At 45.7% G+C, this 22,991-nt stretch overlaps 1 protein-coding gene and 1 long non-coding RNA gene across 13 annotated transcripts in view; one reads left to right on the forward strand and one right to left on the reverse strand.

The window, feature by feature from the left end:
* The window catches only part of LOC111843126 (forkhead box protein P2), a 117,273-nt gene that overhangs the window by 33,727 nt on the left and 60,555 nt on the right, over nucleotides 1-22,991 (forward strand). For 7 of the 11 annotated variants that reach the window (XM_072710098.1, XM_072710091.1, XM_072710090.1 and 4 more), the window contains one exon: nucleotides 21,475-21,638. In XM_072710098.1, coding sequence (XP_072566199.1) covers nucleotides 21,486-21,638 — 153 coding nt within the window. In that variant the 5' untranslated portion in view covers nucleotides 21,475-21,485. Of the gene's footprint in view, nucleotides 1-11,495; nucleotides 11,648-12,092; nucleotides 12,463-13,653; nucleotides 13,708-13,906; nucleotides 13,992-21,474; nucleotides 21,639-22,991 lie in introns of those variants that run through there. The other 4 variants (XM_072710094.1, XM_072710095.1, XM_072710099.1 and 1 more) reach the window with 4 other exon arrangements.
* On the reverse strand, nucleotides 10,114-13,093 carry LOC111843147 (uncharacterized). Of its 2 annotated transcripts, XR_002838087.2 has the most exons (3): nucleotides 12,749-13,073; nucleotides 11,198-11,441; nucleotides 10,114-10,799 (listed from the first exon to the last, which is right to left on the reverse strand). It is a non-coding gene; the product is annotated as an uncharacterized lncRNA (long non-coding RNA). The 2 variants fall into 2 exon arrangements; XR_002838086.2 differs by having other exon boundaries at nucleotides 10,114-11,441; nucleotides 12,749-13,093.

A 22,991-nucleotide genomic window follows, 5' to 3' on the forward strand; every position in this document is an offset into this window, starting at 1 on the left:
CTTGGACTTATGAAAACAGAGCGCCACATGCTGTCACAGTCTGACAGTCCATGTCTGATGCCGGCCCCGGTCTCTCCCCCCCCACCCCCCTCCACACTTCCCTCCCCAGTCTTAGTCTTTGAGCTGCCCTCCACCACGCATTCCGGGGCCGTTTTGTCACCTGTGATTTGGGGTCCAGCATTGACTGGTAGAAATACACTTGTATTTAATTTAGCAGTGTTTCTTCCATCATGTCTCATTTTTAATTTGAAGTGTGTAATCCCAGAATGTGGGTGTTAGTTTACAACAAAAAAATAGTCCCCCCCCCCGCCACCCTTGCCGTATCATCATGTCAGATGTGGATCACATGACCCCCCCAGTGTTTATAAATCCCCTTTCTGTGTATTTTGATTCTCAGTGTGACTTGTGGTTTGCCGTCTTGAATGGCCTCCACCAAACAGTCGTCGTCTTCTGTTCAGAAGTTGACACCTAAAAACAATATTTTGGCAGGGGAGTCGCTGGCGCACTCCTGACGTACACAGATTCCATTGTGAGATTTGATAGTTTGCAATTAGCGTAAGAAATTCTTCGGCGTTACTGTATGTCTGGAGTTACTTACCGTTTTCCTTGGCCGAGCTCATATTGTTTAGTCTGCTCTCATTGTGGATTTGTGCTGTTTTTTTCAACTCGATTCAGTTGACTTTTGTTTAAAGAGTGCATGGAAAAAGTAAAGAATACGAAAAATATATTAACATTTTTGTTCCCTTACTGGCAGCAAGTATCAAGCTTCTTTTTTTCTTTCTTTTAAATATTATTTTATTTTTTTGCAGCTTTCAGGTCTGGCTGTTGAGACCCGCTGTCGGTATGACCTCATCCTGTGGTCTGTCATTCATTAATGGCCGATGCCGTTCAGGGCTCAGGGAGTGGAATAGTTTTCACATGACAGTGTCTCAGTGCACCAGCTGCAGAAACCGCAAACCATCTGAATCTGTGGCTTCAGGGGGCGTGAAAAGTTCAGCTGCCTTCAGTGGGCCCAGTTTTTTTTTTTTTTAAATAATGTGTGTGCGTGTCTGTGTGTGGAAATGGAACTACTGTGGACTTTTTCAATGAATAATACCACAGTTTACTCTGTACTGGACTTGTGAAATCAATTCATTTGACTTAACCACAAGTTTGATTAAATTAATAATTAATAATAAAACACAGAAGCTATTGTCTGGCTGGTAATGTTTAAACACACCATATAATATGCTTTTTTTGTTTAAAACTTCCTGCTGGTCAGGTCTTTTTCCTGAAATACGGATGTTTGCCCTTCTGCTACGCAGTTGGCACGCAGTCTCCATTTTCATGTGAAAATGGAGATTTTCCCTTATGGTTATGGTTAGGGCAGGGTAGGGGTTAAGGTTGTCATAGTTAGCGTTAGCATTTTTCCCATTGAAATGAATGAGCGGTCCCCATAAGGATATGTTTACCCTACATGCGCAAGCGTGTGCGTGCATGTGCGTGTGTGAGCGGGTGCGTGTGTGCGCGAGCGGGTGCGTGTGTGAGTCAGCGTGTGTGTGCGTGCATGTGTGTGTGTGTCTGTGTCAAGAGTAGGCAGGTTAGTCAGTAATTAGCCCCCAGGTAAGCAGAATGTTACAATTGTTTTTCCAGACCTGTTCAAGTCAGATCATCTAGAATGTTCTCCATAACCACCTCCCTTGTTTCAGAGGAACTTGATAGGCTGGCTTCTCCAAAAATCACTGCTGACGAACCAGTGAGATTCAAAGCTTTACCCGTACCTTCAGACCCCAGTCTCATGCTTTGAAACATTATAAATTGTATGGACAGGCGTGTAATATTTGACAAACTGCAAGGAACCTCGATCTTACAGTCTCTCTGGATGGTTTTAAGCAATTGAAGGCAACCATGGTGATCATTGTTGGTGTGGTTCCTGTGTGGACAGCAGAACATGGGGTGGAGACAGTGCCAATATTTACAGTGTAGTGGGTTTGGCTTGGGCTGCCATGACCTGTAACCCACCACACCAATGTTAATATTCTTCTTAAACATGAGAAGTGGAAACGTTTAAATGTGTATATTTCCTCATATGATGGATGAAGCTCTATGACACATCGTTTTACAACGCTAGTGCAGTTGCATATCAGGTACTCACTTGCTGAACAGATGGTGAAGTGGTGAGGTCCTTAGTTCAGTAATGATTAAGCTAGATAGTTTTAACTAGATGGCTCCTTCTGGCTTCGTATTTGGTTTGTCAAAACACACTGTAGCTCTGAGTCGCCCCGAAAGTTGAAGTGCCTTTTGATGCTAATGGCTAACAAAAGTGTTTAGGCACTCAGTGTTTTGAGAAGTGACATTTAAATTTGAAATAAACAAAGCTAGAATCAAGGTTGTTTTGGGTGCCTATGTACATTTTGGTCCTTTTTGAAGTTGAGTCGCTTAGCAAAGAGGCTATGCCTTTTAATGAAAAATGATTGTATATGCACGGAGGGCTCTTCTCTCAACCAAGGAGACACTTGTTGTTGTCGTTATGCGTGGTGGTCCGTAGTCTAAGGAAGCTCTCGAGGTTTCATGGGTTTCTTAAGAAAGGACGGAAGATGAATGTTTGCCTCCTGTCACGTGGCTGCTGAGGGTTACCTAACGGTCCTGCTGTGTGTTTGAAGGTCGGCCTGCAAGAGGTCTGGAAGGACAAATGAGAAGGTCTTTTGGCTTCAGATGTCTCATGTTTACAAGGTCCCTCACGAATGTCTGAAAGTAACATCCTTTTTAGAAAACTGCGCACAAAAAATCTAGCCTAGTGGGGTATAGGTCAAGATGTTCATCTTGCTCAGACCTGGAAATACAGACCGACATCAGTAATTGTCAACACAGTAAATGCATCTAAGAGGCTGTAAATGCAGGCAGTGGCCAGCCATATGGGCCGTGACCTAGTGACCTGCCGTCTAACCAACGCGCTGGTGAAAAGCCTTTGTGAAGCACCACATTTTGTGTCATCATCGGTAAAAACACTGTCGATAACTAAGTTATTTTGGTAAATGAGTGGGTCTCCTAGGCAATGTAGTTGTGTTGAATTTGAGCATGGTTGACGGTTTCTCTTCGCCTCCTTCTGATCACTCTTAATTTGTGGTGCCGTATGGAATTTGAGCCCAGATTCAGACATTTTCCAGAGCCCGCTTTGTCTCTCCTTCGTATGTGCTTCCACTTTCAGATGTTTACCAAGGGCTGCTGTATAGAAGCTGTCAGATTCTGCTTGGAAAATGGATATTAAAGACCCAGTTGTCCAAATGTCACATCATTCTTGTATGCCGTCACATACAGAAAATAAACACGCTGTCACTGTGTCAATTGTCAACATTGTTTCCGTTTTCGTGGAAATAAAATGGTGGTGAAACACGGTGAATTCCAGCTCTTCCTTCGGCGATTCGATTTGAAGTGACTCCGCCGTTTGACCGATTTCCAAGTGTTTGTCGGTTTGTAATAATCCTCCTGTCCCCTGCGCACACAAAGGCGCCTCGATGCCCTGTGAGGGAGAATTCTTAATTACACACCTTTTGCGCAGAGCTCCACGGGCTGCAGGCCCACGTCTCCCTTGAAGGTGGACATACTGACGCTTTCCTGTAAATTGATGCAAATGAATGAAGTGCCTTCATTGAACCTTTTAAATTCTCACTTAAAGAGAAAAAATCACTGATAAAATTAGCACCTTTAACGAAGTAGATGTCTTTATTCAGCTTTTTATTGTCTAAAATAACAAAATAAAACTTTTTTCTATAAATAAGACAACTTTATCTATTTGTGTAGTATTGGGGGCACCCGATCAGAATGCAGTATGCTGGCTATCTGTATGTATTTATTGATTTATTTATTTATTTTGAGAAATTGGACTTATAAAAAGCTTTCAGCCATGACAGTCTTGATCTATTTGCATTTGAAATGGCATTTTAGGGTTGTCCTCGAATGAGTGCAGTTTTTTTTATTACCTTTCTCTTTGTGATGTTGAATAAACAATTAAATGCAATGATTCACCCCAGAATGTACTGCGTTGCTATTTTCAGTGTTGGAAAGCGGTCCATTTGTGTCTCCCATCACGAACATCCAGTAATGTTTTTAGCGTCACGATAGGCTACGTCTTTTCATTTTTTTTGCAACTCAAATTGCATAGCCAGACTGCTTTTAAGGTAAAAAACCAGGCACACTGATAAGTGGTTTATTTCACTTCCAAAGGCTTTTTATTGCAATTTTAATAATGGCAGAAAAAAAAACAAAATTATAATATATTCCTCTATTTCACCAGTCCCCAGATTTTCTGCGATGTGCTTCGGCTAAATAAGTAACCTCTATTATTCTGAACGACTGCTTCTCCCACTTAATTTTCTATTGCTTGTACTTCTTAGGTACTCTGGTACTTTACGATGCCGCTGCCCTGGAAGGGTTAAGCTTGGGAATTATGATGATGAAGAGGTAGCTGGCTTTGTTAAGGATGCTGTTTGGTCCCAGTGGACCCAGCTTCAATGTTTTTCAACCATTATTCCATCCATTTATCAATTGTAAACTTGACGCATAGGGACTGGTATATTTGCGTGATTGATATTAAGTAAGAGCAAGTGTACATCTATGCTGTGGTGTATGATCAACTTAGAGGGTTAAATTTACAATGTGCGCGGGTATAAAACTGCAGGTTGTCCGGGGTGGGTCCCGTAGAGGGGACAAGGGTTATGCTTGACATCAGAGCAGAATCCCCAAAATTGTCCTTGTGGTGTCCACAGCGGACGGCTTCTCCGTCTGGGCCACCTGCACCTCTGTGCAGCCAGCAGGGAAAGCTGTGGTCCACTGCCCTAGCGACGGGGGGCGAGGGTCCCTACTGACTGAGCCCGAACCCTTGATTGGGTAATCAGGCAAATCGTTAGACTCAATTAGCCTGGGTGATCACGTGCTGCGTCATTCTGCTCTCTGCAGACAGACCTGGAAACTGGGCCGTTTCGTGGGTGCCCCAGTTATGGGGGTTGGGTGGGTCATGTCCAGGCAGGTTCCAAGCATGAAAACCCGCCCTAATTCCCCCAGTGAAAGTCTTTTTATGGTGCTGTGTTGTTTTAGACCTGGGGGCACCCTCTACGGTGTATACGTAAAACGTTGGAAAAGCAGCACCGATCACATCACCATGGCCGGTCGTCGCTTTCCAACTTAGCGGCTGAATCGGGAGGATGCGGAGACGTCAGTGTCGTGTTAAATGAGCGCAGGATTGATGGCTGTGCAGCTTCTTCTTCTTTTTTTTTTAATTCCGTTCACTCTGCGACGTTGCAGCTCCGGTAAAAGTTGTCGGAAAGTTTTGCGCAAGTTCTGCTGTTTGAAAGTGCTCCTCCTTGCCGGCAAATTGCGGGGTGAAGGATTCGGGGAATATGACTAAGCATCCTTTACACCTAGAAAAGATTGCCATTTGGAGACCAAATCCGTGAAAGGAAGCACGATTTAAAGGGAGGCAGTAAGAGCTTTATCACTCCGCAGGAAAATGTGCCATTTAAGAAGATGTAAAAAACAGTAATTTTATTACCCGAATATCTTCTCATGCAAGTGATTTCATTTCTCTTGTCAACCTCTGCAGAACCCTTTATTTGATCTTGCATTCCTGGGTTTAACTGCATCAAACTTGCTAGCCAAAGTTTATTTTCATTTGGAAAACACATTTTCTATATGAAAGGGCGTGGGGTTGGGGAGGCGTGTAGCACCGAAAGTTTTTTTCTGTTGAATGTAAATGTCCTCTTTGAGTAACTTTGCATGCGGGACCATTGGAGCTAAAACTTACATTTCCTTCCCACCGGGCAGGCTTGGAAAGGACTCAATTTGGTGCAATTTGCCGCACTCACGTTTTAATGAATGGAAACGTGTCTCCCTCTCCCTATCATTTTGCTCTGGTGAATGTGGCATTATGGGATACATTTTGGACCCTGAAAACCTCACTCGAAGCGCTTTTTTTTTTTTTTTTTGTGCAGTATGAATAAATCGGGCTTGTTTTGCATTGGTTTCTGAAAAAGAGCCCACACATCACAGATATAATGTCCCAGGAATTCGCTCTGCCTTTGTTTTGCTTTTTTATGAATCGATTTGCCGTATAGTCATAATTACGAAGCCACAAAAATGAGCACGGTTTCCCCAGTGTCTCAAAGGATAATGTAACATGATGCCTTTAGTGTACAAACAGATTAAATCAGGCTGGCGTTCACAGCTGCATTGCAACTGTATTTGCTGTATGAAATTAATTGGATTCTCCTAAATGTACCGTGACAGTGAATTGCAAAGTACCTGAGAGAGAGAGCTGTGACGATTTCACTCGACTGAGCTGCTGCATCTCAAGCCTGGAAATTCGACTGATGTAGGAGTCGGGGACCCAGTAGCGGTGTTGGGGGTCCAGGGTTGCCGGGGTTGTCCTGCCTGTAAAATGAGGTGTTTAAACACAGGCTGTCATTGATGTGTCGCCATAGTGACACCTGTGGCTGGTGTCTGATTGTAGTTGCTGGGGGGCGTTTTGTTCTTATTGCTGGTGGGGTCCAAGATAGCTGTGCCACTGGCAGGCTGTACACATTTTCTAGGTGTACCAAAAGCAGGTGGCCACATCTCAAGGTATTGGACAGCATCCCACGGAATGCAGTCATGGGAGAGGGGTGGAGGGGGGGGGGTTGGAAAATGCCAGAAGAGCGTCCATACTGTTAGCATCAAACAGCATGGCTTTCTATCTGGCAACCTGTTAACGGAGACTGGAAAGTCGTGGATGGTACCACGGGTGGGGGGGGGGGGGGGTTGCGTTTGATACCAGAGTCTCCCCTCCCTCCCTCCCTCCCTGCAGGCCCCCCCGTTAAAAAGGCCCTCTTTATTTCGCAGGATGAAAATGCACACTGTGAAGGAGAACAGTTATTTTTTTTTTATGTTAACCATGCAGCACACTTTCATCTTACTACAATCTGCTCCATAATGGGAAGACTGCTGCGAGGTGCCCTTGCTTGTTTAAATTTACTCACAGCAAAGTCTTTTGATTTCATCAAATGGCCCTAATTCAAATGCAGTTTTGAAGACGTGCACGTTTAAAGGGGGAGCACAAGAGCTCATTTAACCTGAAGTGTCCGTCTCCTTTCGCCGGCCGTTTTGAAGTGCCAGGCCGGAGTGATCTGCCTCGCTCCTTGCTCGCGTTTCCTTTTCCTCTTCTTATTTATTTTTTTTTCCCTTCCCTATCGGCTGAAGTCCCCCCTCTCCCCCCCTCCCCCCCCCTGCCACCCGCGGCTCCTCTTGCTCTTTTCGGACAGCTTTTAATGAGCAGGTGTCATTGAGCTGAAGACCTTTTGCATAAACCTTCTGCTCTCCAACACTCCGTGGTGCTCACCCAAGTTTGTTTATTGTTGGCTTAATACCCTCAGCGCTGTCAAAAACAATGATAAACTTTCGCGGTGAAAACCAGACGCTTTAATGTTGTCAGTTTTAATGTGTTGATCTTAAGTATTGTCTTTTATTATTTACATATTTATAATTTTTTTCTTGCCATAACAAACGATTCAGTGTCGCTTTCCAGCACCTACGTTGAAGATGGTCAGATATTAACTTCCTTTCATGTACTGATTAATTACTTCAATTATATGGATTATAAACACAATATTTGTGATTAAGTTTATTCTTGTCACCAGTGCTGATTTAATGCCTGTGAGGCGGCATTCTTTTGCTGTAATTAAAATCCAAATGACAAAAAAAACCCTTTGATTTGCATTTTTATAGGCCTGTGTGTCAGTTTTTGGTTAAGCCATCGGTGATGCGGATAGGCTAACCCTCACCACAAACTCCATAAAACAGAACATGCCTCCTAATGCGTTTTCCAAAAGAAAAGAGGGCAAATGAAAGCAGAGCAGAAACAAACCGCCTTTTTGGTTTTATTTATGGTGTCTTGAGGAAAAAAAACCATAAGGTCAGATATGTGAATTTCATTTAGCACACAAGTAAATATATTCACAAATGCGAGACAAGGGTGTCGTTTCAGAGACGTAAGACAAAATAATGAAAGGAAAATCATAGCAATGCATTAATGTTAAATACTACACAAAATGCATAAAGCCCTTTCTATACATATGTATTTGAGGGTTATGATTACATATCTGAAAATGACTTATGGTTAGGTAGAATGCACAATTTGAAGAGCTTTTTGGAAAGGTTTACATCGTTTGGAGAACACCCAGGATAAACTGATGTGGGATTTTATTAGTTGGCCTGAAGTTTTTCATTGCATTGCAGAATCAAAGTCAACAGATATTTCTTATTTTTATTTATTTATACACACACACACGAATCAAAGATTATCTCTGGGTGGGAAGATGTTAAGCTTTATTCAAGGTGTCCCCAAAGCAGGCACAAATTTCACAGAAAAGCCTGCGAGTTTAAAAGGTTAACATTTAATAGATGTATAGGGGAGTGGATTTGAGTACGGAGCAGAGATCACTGCGTGGTTTAATCCTCTTACGTAAAGGTCTCTTTAACTGTAGTCTGTGATACAGCACAGCTGGACACTGCGTAGTCTATGTGCTTATATGTCCAGTGCGTGACTCTTACAGTATCTGAGCGTGCTCGTTCCATATTTTACTTTGAGTTTAACAAACCGAGCACATGGCGAGCTCTCGAGCCAGCAGTCATGATGTATCGATATCAGATTGTCGGTCTCCGAGCTCCCAATTTGCAGCTCAAGGTCGGGAGTTGAGCATCTTTGTCCTGATCAGGATAATGAGAAAAAATAAATGCTATGGTTTTAACGTGAATGAACTCATCTGCATGTTTGGTGTATATACAAATTTGTCGACAGTTAAACGGTTGAATTAGCTAAATGGCTTATTCCGTCACCTGTTTTTTTTTTTTTTACGGCTCCGTCTCGATGCGTCGTGATTACAGTAGCAGGTGTGTTGGCATTTTCCTGCTCTTTAAGCTATATGCTTCGGCAGTTAAGGTGACGGACAAAACGGGCGGCTCGTTATCCGGTCCATTCGTCCGCCTGAATTGGGCCAGCCTGAGAGAGCGAGGGCTCAGCCAGCTGGAGGCGTGTTTGTTCGCTCGTTCGCTCGCCTCCGCAAACGTTGAGCTCCACTCCAGCCCCATTTGATCCTCTCCCCTTAAAATATGTAAGCAAACGCTAGGACCTAATTGTAAGCGCTTAATAGGGATTTTCAAGTAAGTTACCATGGATACTAATAAAGTAGCATTTATAAAATGATAATTAGCTTGTCATGTAATCAGTATACTTTAATTGCTCGTTTTGGTCATATTAATATTATGATTTGTGCGACGAAAAAAAAGAGGTTTCGGATGCATCATGATATTTCTTCACGCACCGTATATCTGGTATCAAGGATTATTTGTTAGCTGCTAGGTTTAATATGAGTTGATTACACTCCTGTATTTTTTATGTTCCATCCGCATCCACCTCTGTTGCTGTGTAAGCAGTGGAAATGTGTCCAGGCTTGAAATGAGACTTGCAAAGACATGCTCTTTTAGGGTTAGTTTATTGAGGGCGAATTTGACAGAAAAGGACTGCGGCACCCAGGAGCAGAATCGGCTGTCCGCAGCATGCGGGTCCCACACTTGCTAAACTAATAAAACTTTCAGTCTTCCTCAGATTCCCGGCTCTGTATTATAAACAGCCCCTTTCATCCTGCCCCCTCACCCGACGGATAGGCTTAAGTAGGACATCAGCGTGAAACGCCTCGCCCCCCCCTCCCAACACACACGCATGCACCCGCACACATTTCTGCATTTTTTCAGGTCTGGGGAAAGAATATAATGGTGGTGATTTATTGTGGAGGGGAGCAAAGGTTAACCTGCATTTAACAATGGCTGCCACCGCTGCTCTGATGCGACCGGCGGGCCGGGACAATAATGACTAACTGGCCGCCTGCGTGGGAGTGGGAAAGCGCTGGATGGACCCCGGACATCATCCGCTCAACCTGGGCCGGGTCTGGGCCAGGTTCTGGGGGGTGGCTGGTCCCATTCTATCTGTTCTAATTGAAAACTAACAATTACAAGGTTGCTATGGAGATTATACTGGCTCTCGCAGACAGAAAGCGAAGTCCCCTCACGCCCCCCCCCCCCCTTCCTAAACCCCACCCACCCTACTCCTTTTTACTTTTTTTTTTTGCCTTGACAAAAAGGCTCTGGTGGTATTGTCTGACCTCATTGACATTGGCTGTCCAGAGCCCTGCAGGAAAATAGAGGTAGCGAAATTAGCAGGAGGGATGGAGGCGTGTGCCCAATCACCGCTGTCTGCCCCAGCTCCGCTTTCACCTCTATTATGCCTGTTTTGTCTTTTCACCCTCGGTCGTTGACGGAGAGCGCAGTCCCCGCCCGTTCCTTAGCGTTATGAAAGTGTGCGACGTTAGCAGCACTCAAGGACGCTGGCCTTGTTGACTCCTGCTGTTCCCGGACTGTAATAAATATTTACAGCTGTGGATTTTACAATGACAAAATGTTCGGCGCATGGAAACGTTGCGTGGTTCATACTGCTTCATCGACCTGTCGCCGTCATCCGTTATTGGCTGGATGTGCCTGGGCGTTTATCAATGTATAGTTGGGCGGCATCAATCAGGAATTGGGTTCGCAGTCTTCTTGCAGTTGACGAGTCGGGTGAACTTAAATGCTGCCCATTAGCGAGCGTTTGGCGAAGATGCTCCTTAAATGCAGGGGCATGAAGATGAGGTGTGGAGAATCGGTACTCGCTTACCCTACAGTCGGTGGCATCGGACACCCTGTTCCCAGACTCTTGCTTAAGCCCGACCAGAAACACTTAGTTGAGCGTCTGACTGTACCTACAGCCAGAGGGAGAAGGGGAGACAGGAGGTCAGACTTAAGGCGGCAGCGGCACCCCGGGCCGCAGGTCAGGAACAGCCTGGTAGCGATGATACTCCGACTGGCGGAATTAGCAGATAACGTGCCTCTCAGAGCTCGTTTCACCGTGCTAATCGGAGCTGCCATACGGTTTACAAAACAGATCTGCTGTCTTGGGGAGTAATTCAGAGTAGCTAAAAGTTTCATAGCCTTCACACTTAAGTGTGTGAGTCTGTGTGCGGCTTGCTCAGGTCTTTGGTATGTGGTTAACATATGTAGTGTGGTTATTATTTGTGAATGAGGACATGTCTACATGGCTGTGTCAGTGCCCCCCCCCCCCCATGGGTCTTCTTGCCGGGGCCGTCCCCACTGTCCATACCCCTTTGAAGTTTGGGAGCTCCCTCCCTCCACTCCGCCGATGTCGACAGAGACGCAGGCCGGCCAGGCGCGGCGTTAAATCTTCCAGCTCCATGTGGTGCTGTGAGCTGGTAGCAGATGGACCGTCGCCTGCATCTGCTGTGTACAGACCTGGCTTTGTACTCCTTTCCTGGGGGAGACGGCCTTTCTTCTCAGCTAGTCGGTTCCTGTTTTGTGAAGCAGCTAAGAAAAACATCTGTGGCGGGCTGAAGTGGTGGTGGAGGGGGGGGGCGGGGGGGTACAGGGGGGTCGGGGGAGGAAAAAAAAAATTGACGAGGGATTGACAAACAGCATTAGCTAAAGGGTGCCGTCTTGTTGCGGGAGTGCGTTGTTTACAGTGCGCCGCACACCTTCATCCATCACACTCTGCGCTTGCCAGCACAGTGACTGGAGTCCTGTGTTTCTCATTAAGGTTAGTAATTGATTGAATATAGCGTTCAGAAGTGGTGGGGGTGGGGGGGCGCTTGATTAACATCTGTTAAGACAAATTGTCAGTGTGGTGTGGTTTTCAAGTACATCGAAGGGGCTTTTTTTGCATTTGATTTATCAGAATCTCGGGCTGCTTGCCTGGTTTACCTCTTTTTTTCCTTTTTTCTTTTCCCCCTCTTCCGAATACTTTTTTTTCTGGATTACCTGGCATTTACTGTTTCTCCCAGCGCGTGGTGCGTCGTTGCCGACTTTGCCCGGCTCGGCAGGCGTCAGGCGTATTTATCGTGGAGCCGTAGCCGCCAGAGAGGGGCTGAGGAACTCGCGCGCTGTTTTTCCGAGCAGGTCGGAGCTCCTCACTTTGGGATGATAATGGCAGGCGCGCACGGCCGCCTCGCGCTCAAGCCCCCTCGCCCCTCGCGCCGCAGCCCCAGAGACGAACCCTGCCGATTAAACGCTCACTTTTTTCTCTCTCTCTCTCTCCCGTCTGTGTGTGATTGTCCTTGGGCACCAAAACAATCAGGGGGCTGCTTGATTTGTTTTAATTACCAGCAGAAGATGTCATCAGTCTGGGACGAGTGCAGCAGAAAGTGTGCCTGCAGTAGATAATAAACACCGCAATACGTAGTTTCGTGATAAAAGCTTTAACATTTAACGAGATCCCGACTTTTTTCCATCTTTTTTTCCAATTTAAACTGCCGTTGTTGTTTTTTTCCAGAAGCACATTAAGGCTTCTAAGAATATCTTCAGATGCCCGATTAATAGGGAATTGTGTTTTTTTTTCTTCTCATTCTTTAAAAGGTAGGTTATTTTTTCCTTTAATTCTGGGGCTGGATGAGCATGTTTTGGCCCCCGTGTCTGTATGTGTGTGCGCGTGCCGCGTGGCATGGCGTGAACGCGACCTTTTGATGTACAGGTTAGGCACGTTTGATTTCTTGTTTTGAGGAAAGCCCCCCAGTCGTTCGTAGAGTGCGTTTCTGCGGCCGGGACTCGCTGCGAGAGGCGCCGCTAATGTGATTCGGACTTAAACGGACGGAGGGAAGAAAGCGGCCGAGTCGTAGTGGAAGAATAAAGCAGGCAGAAATACCTTTCTCTGGGGAGACAGGGTGGAAGTCTGCGTCCTCGGCACCCAGCAGCCGGTCCTGCTTGCCGTGCCGTGCGATGTGAGTCCCCCTCGGTGGCAGTCGGAAGCCGGGGGTGAGCTTTTTTAATTTTAAAAAAGCAGGGGTCTTGAGGAAGCTTCCAGGTGTGTGAGCAGTGCAAGCTGGCGCAGAAGTCTATTATGGGATGGCGGAGGGAGAGCCGGTGCAGGCGACCGTTTGTGCCAACACCCGAAGCCGGCGGAGCCCCCGCGCTGTCAGGAAGTCCGGCGCTATGTATGCACACAGCCCGTCCGCCCGCACGCGCACACACACACACGCGCGCTCGCACGCTCGCTCGCCGGCTCGCGCCCGCCCGCGCACACACCCTCACCGCTCACACAGGCACGGTGAGGAGAGAAGGGGAAGAAAAGAAAAAAAATCCCAAATCAAATCTGAAGGTCATTTTTAGATCAGAGACAGAGGGATAATTGTAATGTATTTCTGGCAATAAAATGTGAATTAAATGATAAGTAGTGTTTTCAAATAATTGCGTTATATTTCAGCGGACGGGAACGAGAGTGTAATTATTTCTGGTGGGTTCGGAGAAAGGCAGCACTGTCTGGACTATAAATTTCCATTTTCTGCACTTTTCAGTCTCTCTGTGAAAGCAGCCTCAGACTCTCAGGGCTCCTATTGGGCCAGTCCCGGGGCGCTGGTAATTGCCCGATGACAGGCGAAAATGATAGAATAATTGTCAGGAGAGACATTTTTAATGGGCGCGGTGATTTAGGTATGCACGGACGGGCCGCGCGGGGCCGCGGGCTTGTTTATGATGCGGGGCTCTATAAACACAGTCAGCTTGGTGACACAGATATCAGAGCCCTGGGCAGTGACACGCGCAGGCAGGCGCCCGCATACACCGGCTCGCACTTCCTCTGGCCAGTCTGACACTCCTCAGCGTCAGGTAATAAAAAAAAAAATCCATCCATTTTCATCCTCGCGACACATTAATGTCACTTTCTAATTGCCGGCCGCTCGTGCATTCTGCCGCACGTGGGGGTGGGGAGGGGTGCTCATAGGGATTCATTTGCCAATTGGTTTAATTGCTCTGAATGATAAGTCGCAGGGCACATCACGCAGGTGCAAAGGCACTTGACTTGGTGTTTATTTTTGGCTTTTTAGTTTTTTTTTGTTTTTTTTTTTGTAAATTGTATCACATGTTTGACATGCTACGCAGGGTTCTTTAGGGTATGTTGATGTGAAAATCCCGTAAAAGCAAACTGCAAGTAACGGCAATATGTTCCCATTCTACTTTACAGTGCGGCTCTTATAAATACAGTTAATACAGTTTTTTATAAGGTTATAACTGTAAAGTGTTAATGAGTCGCAGATATGAGTTTTACAGCAGCGAGTCGGTCTTTGATGGAGTTATTTAGATTTTGCAGTTATCCAAACTTTATAGAGCATGTCCCCGTTTGAATAGGGGAGGTCAGTAAAATTACACACGGTGAAATGCTAATAATCATTATCAAAGGTGGGTGGATAATTTGTTTACTTTATTATTCATGAAGGCGGGTATAGTGCGGTATGCCGCTATTGTGGGTATAATATTAACATTTCATAGGGATTTGTGTTGGAATGTGCTGTGCTGCTTCTTCATAATTTAATACCGCGATGCATAATGAGCTTTGTGATTAGTTGATATTGAGAGTTGGCCCAACTCTGTTCTGAAGGCAGATAATTTGCATTGTCCTCTAGAGTCCGCCTTATGCTTTAGTGTTCTGAAATTAAATGCTACATATTTTAAATTTTTATCTTACAAATCCCTACGGCATATTTTGTTTTGAGCTTGTAGTTTTGCATTTTTTTTTTCCCATCTCCCCTTGAAAATAAGAAGAGTGGGAAAAAATTGTTGCTAGACCACATATTTACCTAGATGTTTTATTTAGAACGCATGAGCCAATTAACACCGTTCATTAGCGGGACTGGGTATTTGTTTTCAAGTTTAACCAATCACTTTGATATGCTAATTATGATGTAATTTAATTTAAGTCCTGTAATGATGATGCCACTATTATCGACATAAATGATGCAGTTGAGTAGCAGTCTCTCATTAGCATATGCTTCTAGCGAGCGGAATCAGGCGGCTAAACTATCACTAAGCTTTCATCCCTCACCCTTTGGCTGTTCCACCTAGCCCTGCGATATTGATGATCTGCGCTTGTCTGTTTTTTAAGCTAAATTTTATTATTATTTTAATTATCATTTTGTGACAGTAGTTCAATTATTTGACACAGGCTACTAAAATGTGAATGATTTTTGTGAAATTTATTTTTAAAATTGTAGCAATTAAAAAAATTAATAGTGCACTTTACAGAATTATTGCAGGATTATTATAATAATTATTTTTTAGAAGTTGAGGCAGGAATGTTAAATGGAGTCTCAGCGTTTTGGTGGGAAAGTTGTGTGTTCACAATGGATAAACATAAATTCTGTATAAATTCCCTCACAGGGAAGGAAAAGCGTCCCCCCTCCCCACACCACATTTTTAAACGCGATTTCAGACCCCCCTCACAGAATGGTTGGTCTGTGACTAAAACATGTTAAAGACTGCCCATTATCTATTTTGTAGAGGGTTAGACTCGGGTAATTTTCCTCTGGAAAGATTATTTTTCTTCAGACCGGTTTCTACTGTTGCGGCCTAATTGGCTACATCAATCTTGTCTGGTATGAATGAGAAATGTTACTGTGTTGTCAAGTGTGATCTTCACCCTTATTTACCAATTCATTAAGATCTATCGATGCAGGACCGGCAAGGAGGAATGGCGACATAAATCAGCTTTCCAACATAATGACCCTAATCAACCAGAAAGAACTGGAAACGTCTGCGTGAGCTATGCCTCCGCGCTGATCCGCCGGGGCCCCTGACCGCCCCGGTCCGTGTCTGCTCTGTCATTAACTTCCGTCCGCTCACCTTCTCACCAGAACCCGGGCCCACCCCTCGTTAGCGTCGAGGTTAGTCCGTCTTCGAAGCCCTTTTAATCTATAAGACTGAGGAGGGGAGGGGGGGGGGAGGAGTGCGTCACAGCCCATAATTACGACGAACAATGAAACGTAAAACTGAGCCCACGTCCAACGGGTGACAGTCGGAGAGCGCAGGATTAGGAGAAGGGAGGTAAAAAAAAAAAACTGTATCTGGGAGAGACCGAGCTTTAAGCATCCCTCACGGTAGGAATGACGGAGACCAGACACTCTGCCTTTTTATAGGTCAATTACTACAGATTAGGTGGGTTGAATAAATTAAAGAAATTAATTAAAATGCACACAAAGGCTGAGGATCTCACTGGCTGAGGCGTCGCGGGCAACTCCTCGCCCATTACTGTATCGCTTCCTCAATGAAGTGCTCGATGTCCAAAATTTTAATTATACGGAAAAGGGTAAAAGGGAGAAGACACTCTCAGGGCCTCGCTCCTTCAGATGTGACACGTGGCACTCGCCCTTGATTTATTTCTTACCCTCCCCCCAGAACATGGGGAAAACAATGCACTACTTTCTTCTTTATTTAGCTACTGATGATTGCGGCACTTCGAGATAATATAAGACTATTTCCCTAAGCTACCTAGCACCTGTGATTGTAATGCTCTGCCAGTTTCATATGCTGAAATGGATGTTTTACCCCGTCTGCATTTTAAATCCACATTAATTCGCATTAATGGTTTTTTATTGATCTTCCTCTCATATCAACATTTGCATAATTAGCCTGTAAGGGAAAATGAAATTATTTAGACCTGACTTTTATTAATAGGGTCAGACATATTAAAATATTTTTATACTTTGATCTAGGATAATAAATGTACCCCTTTTTTCAGAAGCATATCATTTTGCTGAGAGGATCTTGTCTACAAAGGTATGAGCATGTTTATGAAGGAGATACTTCAACCTCCAACAACTCGGTTTGTTATCGGGGTGATGATGAACCTGTAAATAGCTCAGACTGAAAAAACACATATCAGATCCTGCTTTATTACCAAGGGTTAATTTTATTTGAAATAAAAAAAAACAAAGATTTTTCACATGCGGATTATTGTGCTTGAGATATTATTGAATTTGGCTTCCACTCAGTCTGGGAAACCTGTAATTGTTATTATCATAATTTACTATTTTTTTCTTTTTTCTTATTGCAATCTTGTTCTCAAGAATTACTTCATAATACCCCTATCTAAAGAAGAGCTTTCAGCATTATAGACAGGCCGAGAAAGAGTTATTAATGTTTTTTTTTTTAACGCTTTAGCATCAGGGCCGGAAGGAAGCCTGTGGTTTTAAAGTGCCCCCGGTCGGCTCCCCTTATTTAATCTCTGCGAGTGTTCCGTGTAAAGCAGAGCTGTACAGGTGACCAAGCCCTGTTTCGGACACACTCCGGAACGTCCCGCCTTATGTCCCGGGGAACATGAGCGCCGACATCAGCATAAACCCGCCCTCGTCGTCGTGGAGGGCAGTTCAAAGGACAGGGTTCCTGATAAAGGCGAGGGGGTGTGCGTGCGTGAGCGAGCATGTGTGCGTGTGTCCCGTCGTCGCCTCTCCCGCCCGGCGACGACGCTCACGCGTTCGAGTTGGCCGAGCGTCCGCGGCCATGCAGCCTTCCTCTGCCTGGCATTTTGATGTATTAGGCAATCTAACGTGTTAAAGATTTGCGCGCTCTGCTCGTGCCACTTCTTTATTTTGTATGCACCGTAACCCACGTCAGTGATGAATTAATTTCACTGGAGCACAGAAATTGTGATTATTTCAACGCTACTCCTATCTTAGCTTAAACGTGCAGATCAAGTGAGGAGCCAAGCAGAGTGTAAAATGTAATTATAATTTTTCAAACAATACGCCATTTCAACAACCTGCGCTCTCAGCTGGTAATTAATATAATTTGTGCATCGCAGATTTTCCGGTGTATTGTTCTCAAATTATTATTTTTTTGGGGGATTTTTTTTTCCCCTGCTGCTGCTTCAATATTGATGGAGTTTATGTTGGCTTAACTTTTTTTTTCTCGGCTTCTGCATCAAAGACTAGCCTTCGTTCATGTGTTTAGAAGTGGATGCATGGTGTTTTCCCTGAATCCTTCTGGGCTTCCACCCTGACTTCTGTGTCACGTCTCTCTTAAGCTTTCAGCATTGCTGACCTGAGACAGATTCCTTTTCAGAGAGATTGCCCCGTCTGAAATCTGCTACATCCATCTCAGTGATATGTCTGTGTTGCTTTTTTTGCCCCGTCATTTAATTTTGGTCTTAAGTTTAGTACTCGCTAAAATACACGAGTGTGTTTCCTTGGCGGTAAGCGTGGCCACAGCTGAGGGATTCAAGAAGGAGTTTAATTCCCTGTGACTGAAATCTGGAGCCTGATGACACCGATCTCACACACACAGCGGCTGTCAGTCTGCGGTGACCGTCTCGTGTTGACAAATTAACCCCCTTCCCCGACCCGAAACGACCCCGGAACCTGAAACTTAGCTGCAGCCTGTCTGAGATCCCTCAGTGGAAAGTGAGCAAGATGTCCCCCTGATGGTGATAATGAACATATAAAACGTAAGAATGAAAAGAGTGTTTCACGCCATAAAAGACAATGGAAGGGAAGTCCGGTACTTAAGCCTGTTTAAAAAAATGTATGATCAGAAAACAGAGTGGGTAGAATGCCTCTTTGGTTACTTTAAGGCTTACTTCTGTACTTCTTGAGTGAAAGGGATCCCCCAACAAATGCTTGTCTATTCCCCGAATCCTGTAAATCGACATACGTCCGTGTCAGGACCTCGCAAATTTCAACAACTTCCCGACCATCTAAGTGTGGAGCATCTCTCTCAGATGGAAACCTGAAGAATCGCCCCCCCCCACCACCACCCACACCCCTTCGAAGAGGCACAGCAGAGGCGACAACAGGCAGCCGTATGCTAATTTACGCGATAAACGGTCGGCTGCGTTTTATTTGAAGATTAAAGGCTGCACGAGACGGGCTGAATGGCCGGGTGTGTTTAGCGCTGGATTATAGCAATTTAAGACGTGTCAGGAGCCCGGCACACGGCAGGCTCTTCATTCAGTCTCGCCGGAAAGGCCCGGAGTAGCTGCTGGCCCGTGCTCTCCGGGTAACGGCGCCTCCTTGTGAGTAAACGCCGCCAGCTCAAGTGACCCTCCGCTTTCAGCCGAGTGAGTTGGCTCGCGTGACAGGTCACGCTATCCAAGGCACAGTCAGGATGCAGTGGCAGTTTTGGGGGTAACAAGGGGGCAACTGCACGGCACGGCGACGGCCTGGATCTCAGCTGGTGGAATGGGGGCGGGTCTGCCAGCTGTCAGCCCCAGGAGCGAGCTCAGCGTCCCAACGCGCATCCACCCTTCTCAGGCACAGTCGGGAGTCTCTCTAACTGATTCCTCCTGAACGCCGCCTGTAGTGATTTTATTAAGAGGGGTCACTGGTGTTAAGGTTAGAATGCAGCCGGATTTCTCAGTATACAGCTGTGCCTTTCGGTTCAGCTTGAAAGGGTACTTGGGTCTGGCGTGTGTCTGGGAATACAGTTGCTTATTTAAAAATTGTCCAATTCTGCGCCGCCTGTGTCCCGTCTGTGGTGAGCAGGGTTGGGGTCGTAACTGCAGTGTGATTTAACGGCAGGTCTGGTCCTGGAGTGCCGTTTCTTTTGTGTAACTTACTGTACAATATCACAAATTCGAGCCATGCTGGTAATTAAATGGGGTGGTATTTCTCAGTTTCTTGCAAAGGTTTTGGGGCGGGAGGGAGGGGTGGGGTGTACAGTTTCGGGAGGGGGGGGGGCGGTTTAAATGGCCTCAAGTCCTAATTTGCAATTTTAAGTGGGTTTGAAAAATATTATTCATTGAATTTACCTGTGAATAAAAGGCCTCCTTCCCCACATACGTCTTAGACGCGCTCATTGTTGTTAAGGCTCCATTAGAATTCTCATATAACTAGTAAGTAAGGGCAATCAGAGCCTCGTTCTCTGCATATTTCAAACATCGTGCATGTAAAATTTATGCCTCATTTGAATACTTATTAGGGCGACGCGGCCGCTTTTTCTCTTCTGCCCAGATCCCTCATTGGCTGTCACATCCCCTCTTCATGCACCCCCCCCCCTTCCCCACCGGTCGACGTTTAAAAAAGACACGTCCTCTCGTGAGCACCGAGCGCGGCGGCCGGCTGTTTACCGCCGGCTGTTGACCCCCCCCCCCCCCCATCTGGGATCCCCCTACCCCCCCTCTCAGGAGCACCCGTCGGCCACCGGGACCCTCAGACATGCTTTGCATGTGCATATTAAAATGGCATTGCCCCCCCCCCCTTTGTTGTGCAGAGAGGCCCCCTGATTGTGATTATCTTCCATTCGGAGCAGTCGTGGTACAGAGTGACTCCAGTTCAGTACTTGAAATGAATTACTGATCTCGCATGTGACAAAATTGACGTGTTTGGCCTTATAATAGCGGAGCGGAAGTGCCTGCAAAAGGGGTTGGGTGCGTGTGGGGGGGGTGCAAAAAGCTTAAATATTAGTTCCCTTTTGCCAACACAATAGGTGGGTGTCCTGCACATAAACATTTAACAGATAAACGGAGCTCTGAGTGAAGCAGATTCAAACGGCCTGTTTTAGGGCAGTAAATAACAAGGTACCGTAAGGGCCTCCATCATGGACTGGGGGGGTGGGGGGGTGAGTACAGTGCGTCTACGTGCCGAGGAAATGATAAAACATTTATTACAGTAGAGGAGGTGATATGCATAATTTATGCTGTTTTTAGCACAGTCATTAGTGATATTCTTGATAGATTTTTATTTTCGGCTTTCATATCTAACGTGCCAGTAAAATTAATTTTCTGTCTTTTGTTTATTTGCCCAAGTTACAATTGAGGTTTAAGTCATCTGCAGCCCAGCGGTTTGATTGCACCTTGCGATGTAGCTTGATTACATCTCGGGATGGTAGTGTTTAGCGTGCTAAATGTCACAAATATAAACATCTCTGGTTTGATTAAAAAAAATAGCCAGTATGTGACGGCTGGCTGCTTGTTTTATTTATTTTATTTTTTAATTTTATTTTTTAAAGCCTGTTCAGGCAAATTTTATTTAGCCACAAGAAAAAATGGGAAGCGTCCTGTTAAACCATCTAGCACCAGGTGATATGATTTGTGGCACACTCGCAAAATTTAAATTCTGCATGATTAGCTGTGCGTCATTAAACTGGCCCATTCTGAGGTGCACTGCACAATGGCCAGTGGTCTGGCCAGACTATTTTAAGGGCTGCCTGTCCCTTACTGGTGTCACACATGCCGCAGCATCGGCCCGCGCCGTGGATTAATTCCTTTGTATTTGTAGATGTGTATAACTATTTGCCTATATATATATATAATTTTTTTGTGTGTTAAAAAAAAAAAAAAAAAAAAGTTCTTGAAAAAATATTAAATTTCTCCTGCCAGAATATTTCTCACATTTGTTTTTCTTGAACCACCTTCAGAATTCACCTTATTGTGTGTGTGTGTGTTTTTTTTTTTTTTATACTTTCATTTTTTCAGCAAGCATATATATTCTACCCTACGTGGTCCCCACCGCCCCGCCCGGCCCCCACAGCCCTGCCCGGCCCCCACAGCCCTTTTAATTTGCAGAGAAAGGACAGCAGCCTCATATTGCAGTGCGGGGGGGGGGAGGGGGAGGGTTGTAAACAAAATAACAGGCGTATTAATTGATGCCCCTTAATCACTTGCAGGTTTCCGAGTCATGATGCAGGAGTCGGCGACAGAGGCGATAAGCGCCGTGAATCAGAATGGAATGAGCAGCCAATTAGACGCCAGCGGCAGGGATGGCAGATCAAGCGCCGATGTGGTCGGCGACATAAGCACAGTCGAACTGCTGCATCTGCAACAACAGCAGGTAAGTTGTGTTTCCCCGTGTCCCCGGCTAGCGGAGTGGTAGCGGCGGCTAACGACGGGCTCACAGTCTCTTTCCTTTATTCTCTCCTCTTATCCCTTAAATGCTCCACTGTAGCCGGGCTGCTGCTCGCTGTTTGTTTAAATGACTGGCTTCTCTCCTTGGTGTGTTTCTGTGTTGTTTTTTTTAAACTTGTGTCGGGCTGGTTGGCTGGCCGGCCGTGCCGGAGTTCTCGGTGTCTCCGTGGGAACTGCAGGGCGTCGCGGGGTGGGTTTGCCATAGTGGGGGTCTCCTTGCAGTCAGGTGGGGGGGGGGGTTTGTGTGTGGGGGGGGGCAGCTACAAGGCCTTAAGCGAGGTGCGCGGCAGACGGCCGGGCCGCGTGCTGGTGACTGCGATACCATGCTGTCCACAAGAGGGCGCCGAAACATGAGCCTCGTGCTGGCAGGCAAACCTTTGACCAAAGAAGATTTACATGTGAGCTAATTAAAGATTATAATGAGGCTGACATCTCCATGTGCTACAAAGGGGTTTATTATTGCAATTTCTGACTAAAAATCATTTTGTCATTTTTCAAAGCTGGATTTTATCAGTTTGAAATATACGTAGAGTGATTTTATTTTACAAATGTGTTAGATTTATTGTCTTGCATGGCCTAATCTATAAAATGTTGTGCACTTTTTAGTTAAAAGGGGTAGCTGATTTTGTTTTCTTTTCAATTCATACCCTTTTAAAATGACAGAAATGCAGGTTAAAGTTGGCAGGGTGAGAGATGAGTGTGATAGAGCTGTGCTGTATGGGGGGCTCAGTCATGCCAGGCTGTGGTTTGGGGCACTGTGTGTGTGTGTGTGTGTGTGTGTGTGTATATGTGTGTGTGTGTGTGTGTGTGTGTGTGTGAGTCTGCTTCCTGCTGGAGGCAGCCAAACCCTGGCAGGGAGGCGGACAGTGTGGCAGAATGAAGCCTGCAGGACAACCCCCCCCCTCTTCGCCCCCCCACTCGGAGCCCTGGGGCCACACACCCCAGCTGATGAGAAGGGGCGGGGGGGGGGGGGGGGGGGGGGGGGCTTGTACAGCCTCTGCCTGTCGGCAGCCAAAGTACTGCATCTCTCACTCAGACACAGGGACTGTGATAGAAGTTAGTGAAGGTGTCTGTCTTGTAGGATTTCGGAGTTGTGGCTGTGACCCCCTCCTAGCACTGAGTTTTGACAAGCAGTCTGTATTATCATCATCTTGCTATTTATTACTATCATTGTAGTAACAGTTTGTAAGTCAGTTTCTTAGTCAGAAATGCCAGAAATTCATCTGAAACTGTAAAGTCATTTACCTTTATGGCCGAACCTCGGAGAGGAGGGTGGGTG

Source organism: Paramormyrops kingsleyae, chromosome 3, assembly GCF_048594095.1.
Source record: "Paramormyrops kingsleyae isolate MSU_618 chromosome 3, PKINGS_0.4, whole genome shotgun sequence".
NCBI classification, from domain to species: domain Eukaryota; kingdom Metazoa; phylum Chordata; class Actinopteri; order Osteoglossiformes; family Mormyridae; genus Paramormyrops; species Paramormyrops kingsleyae.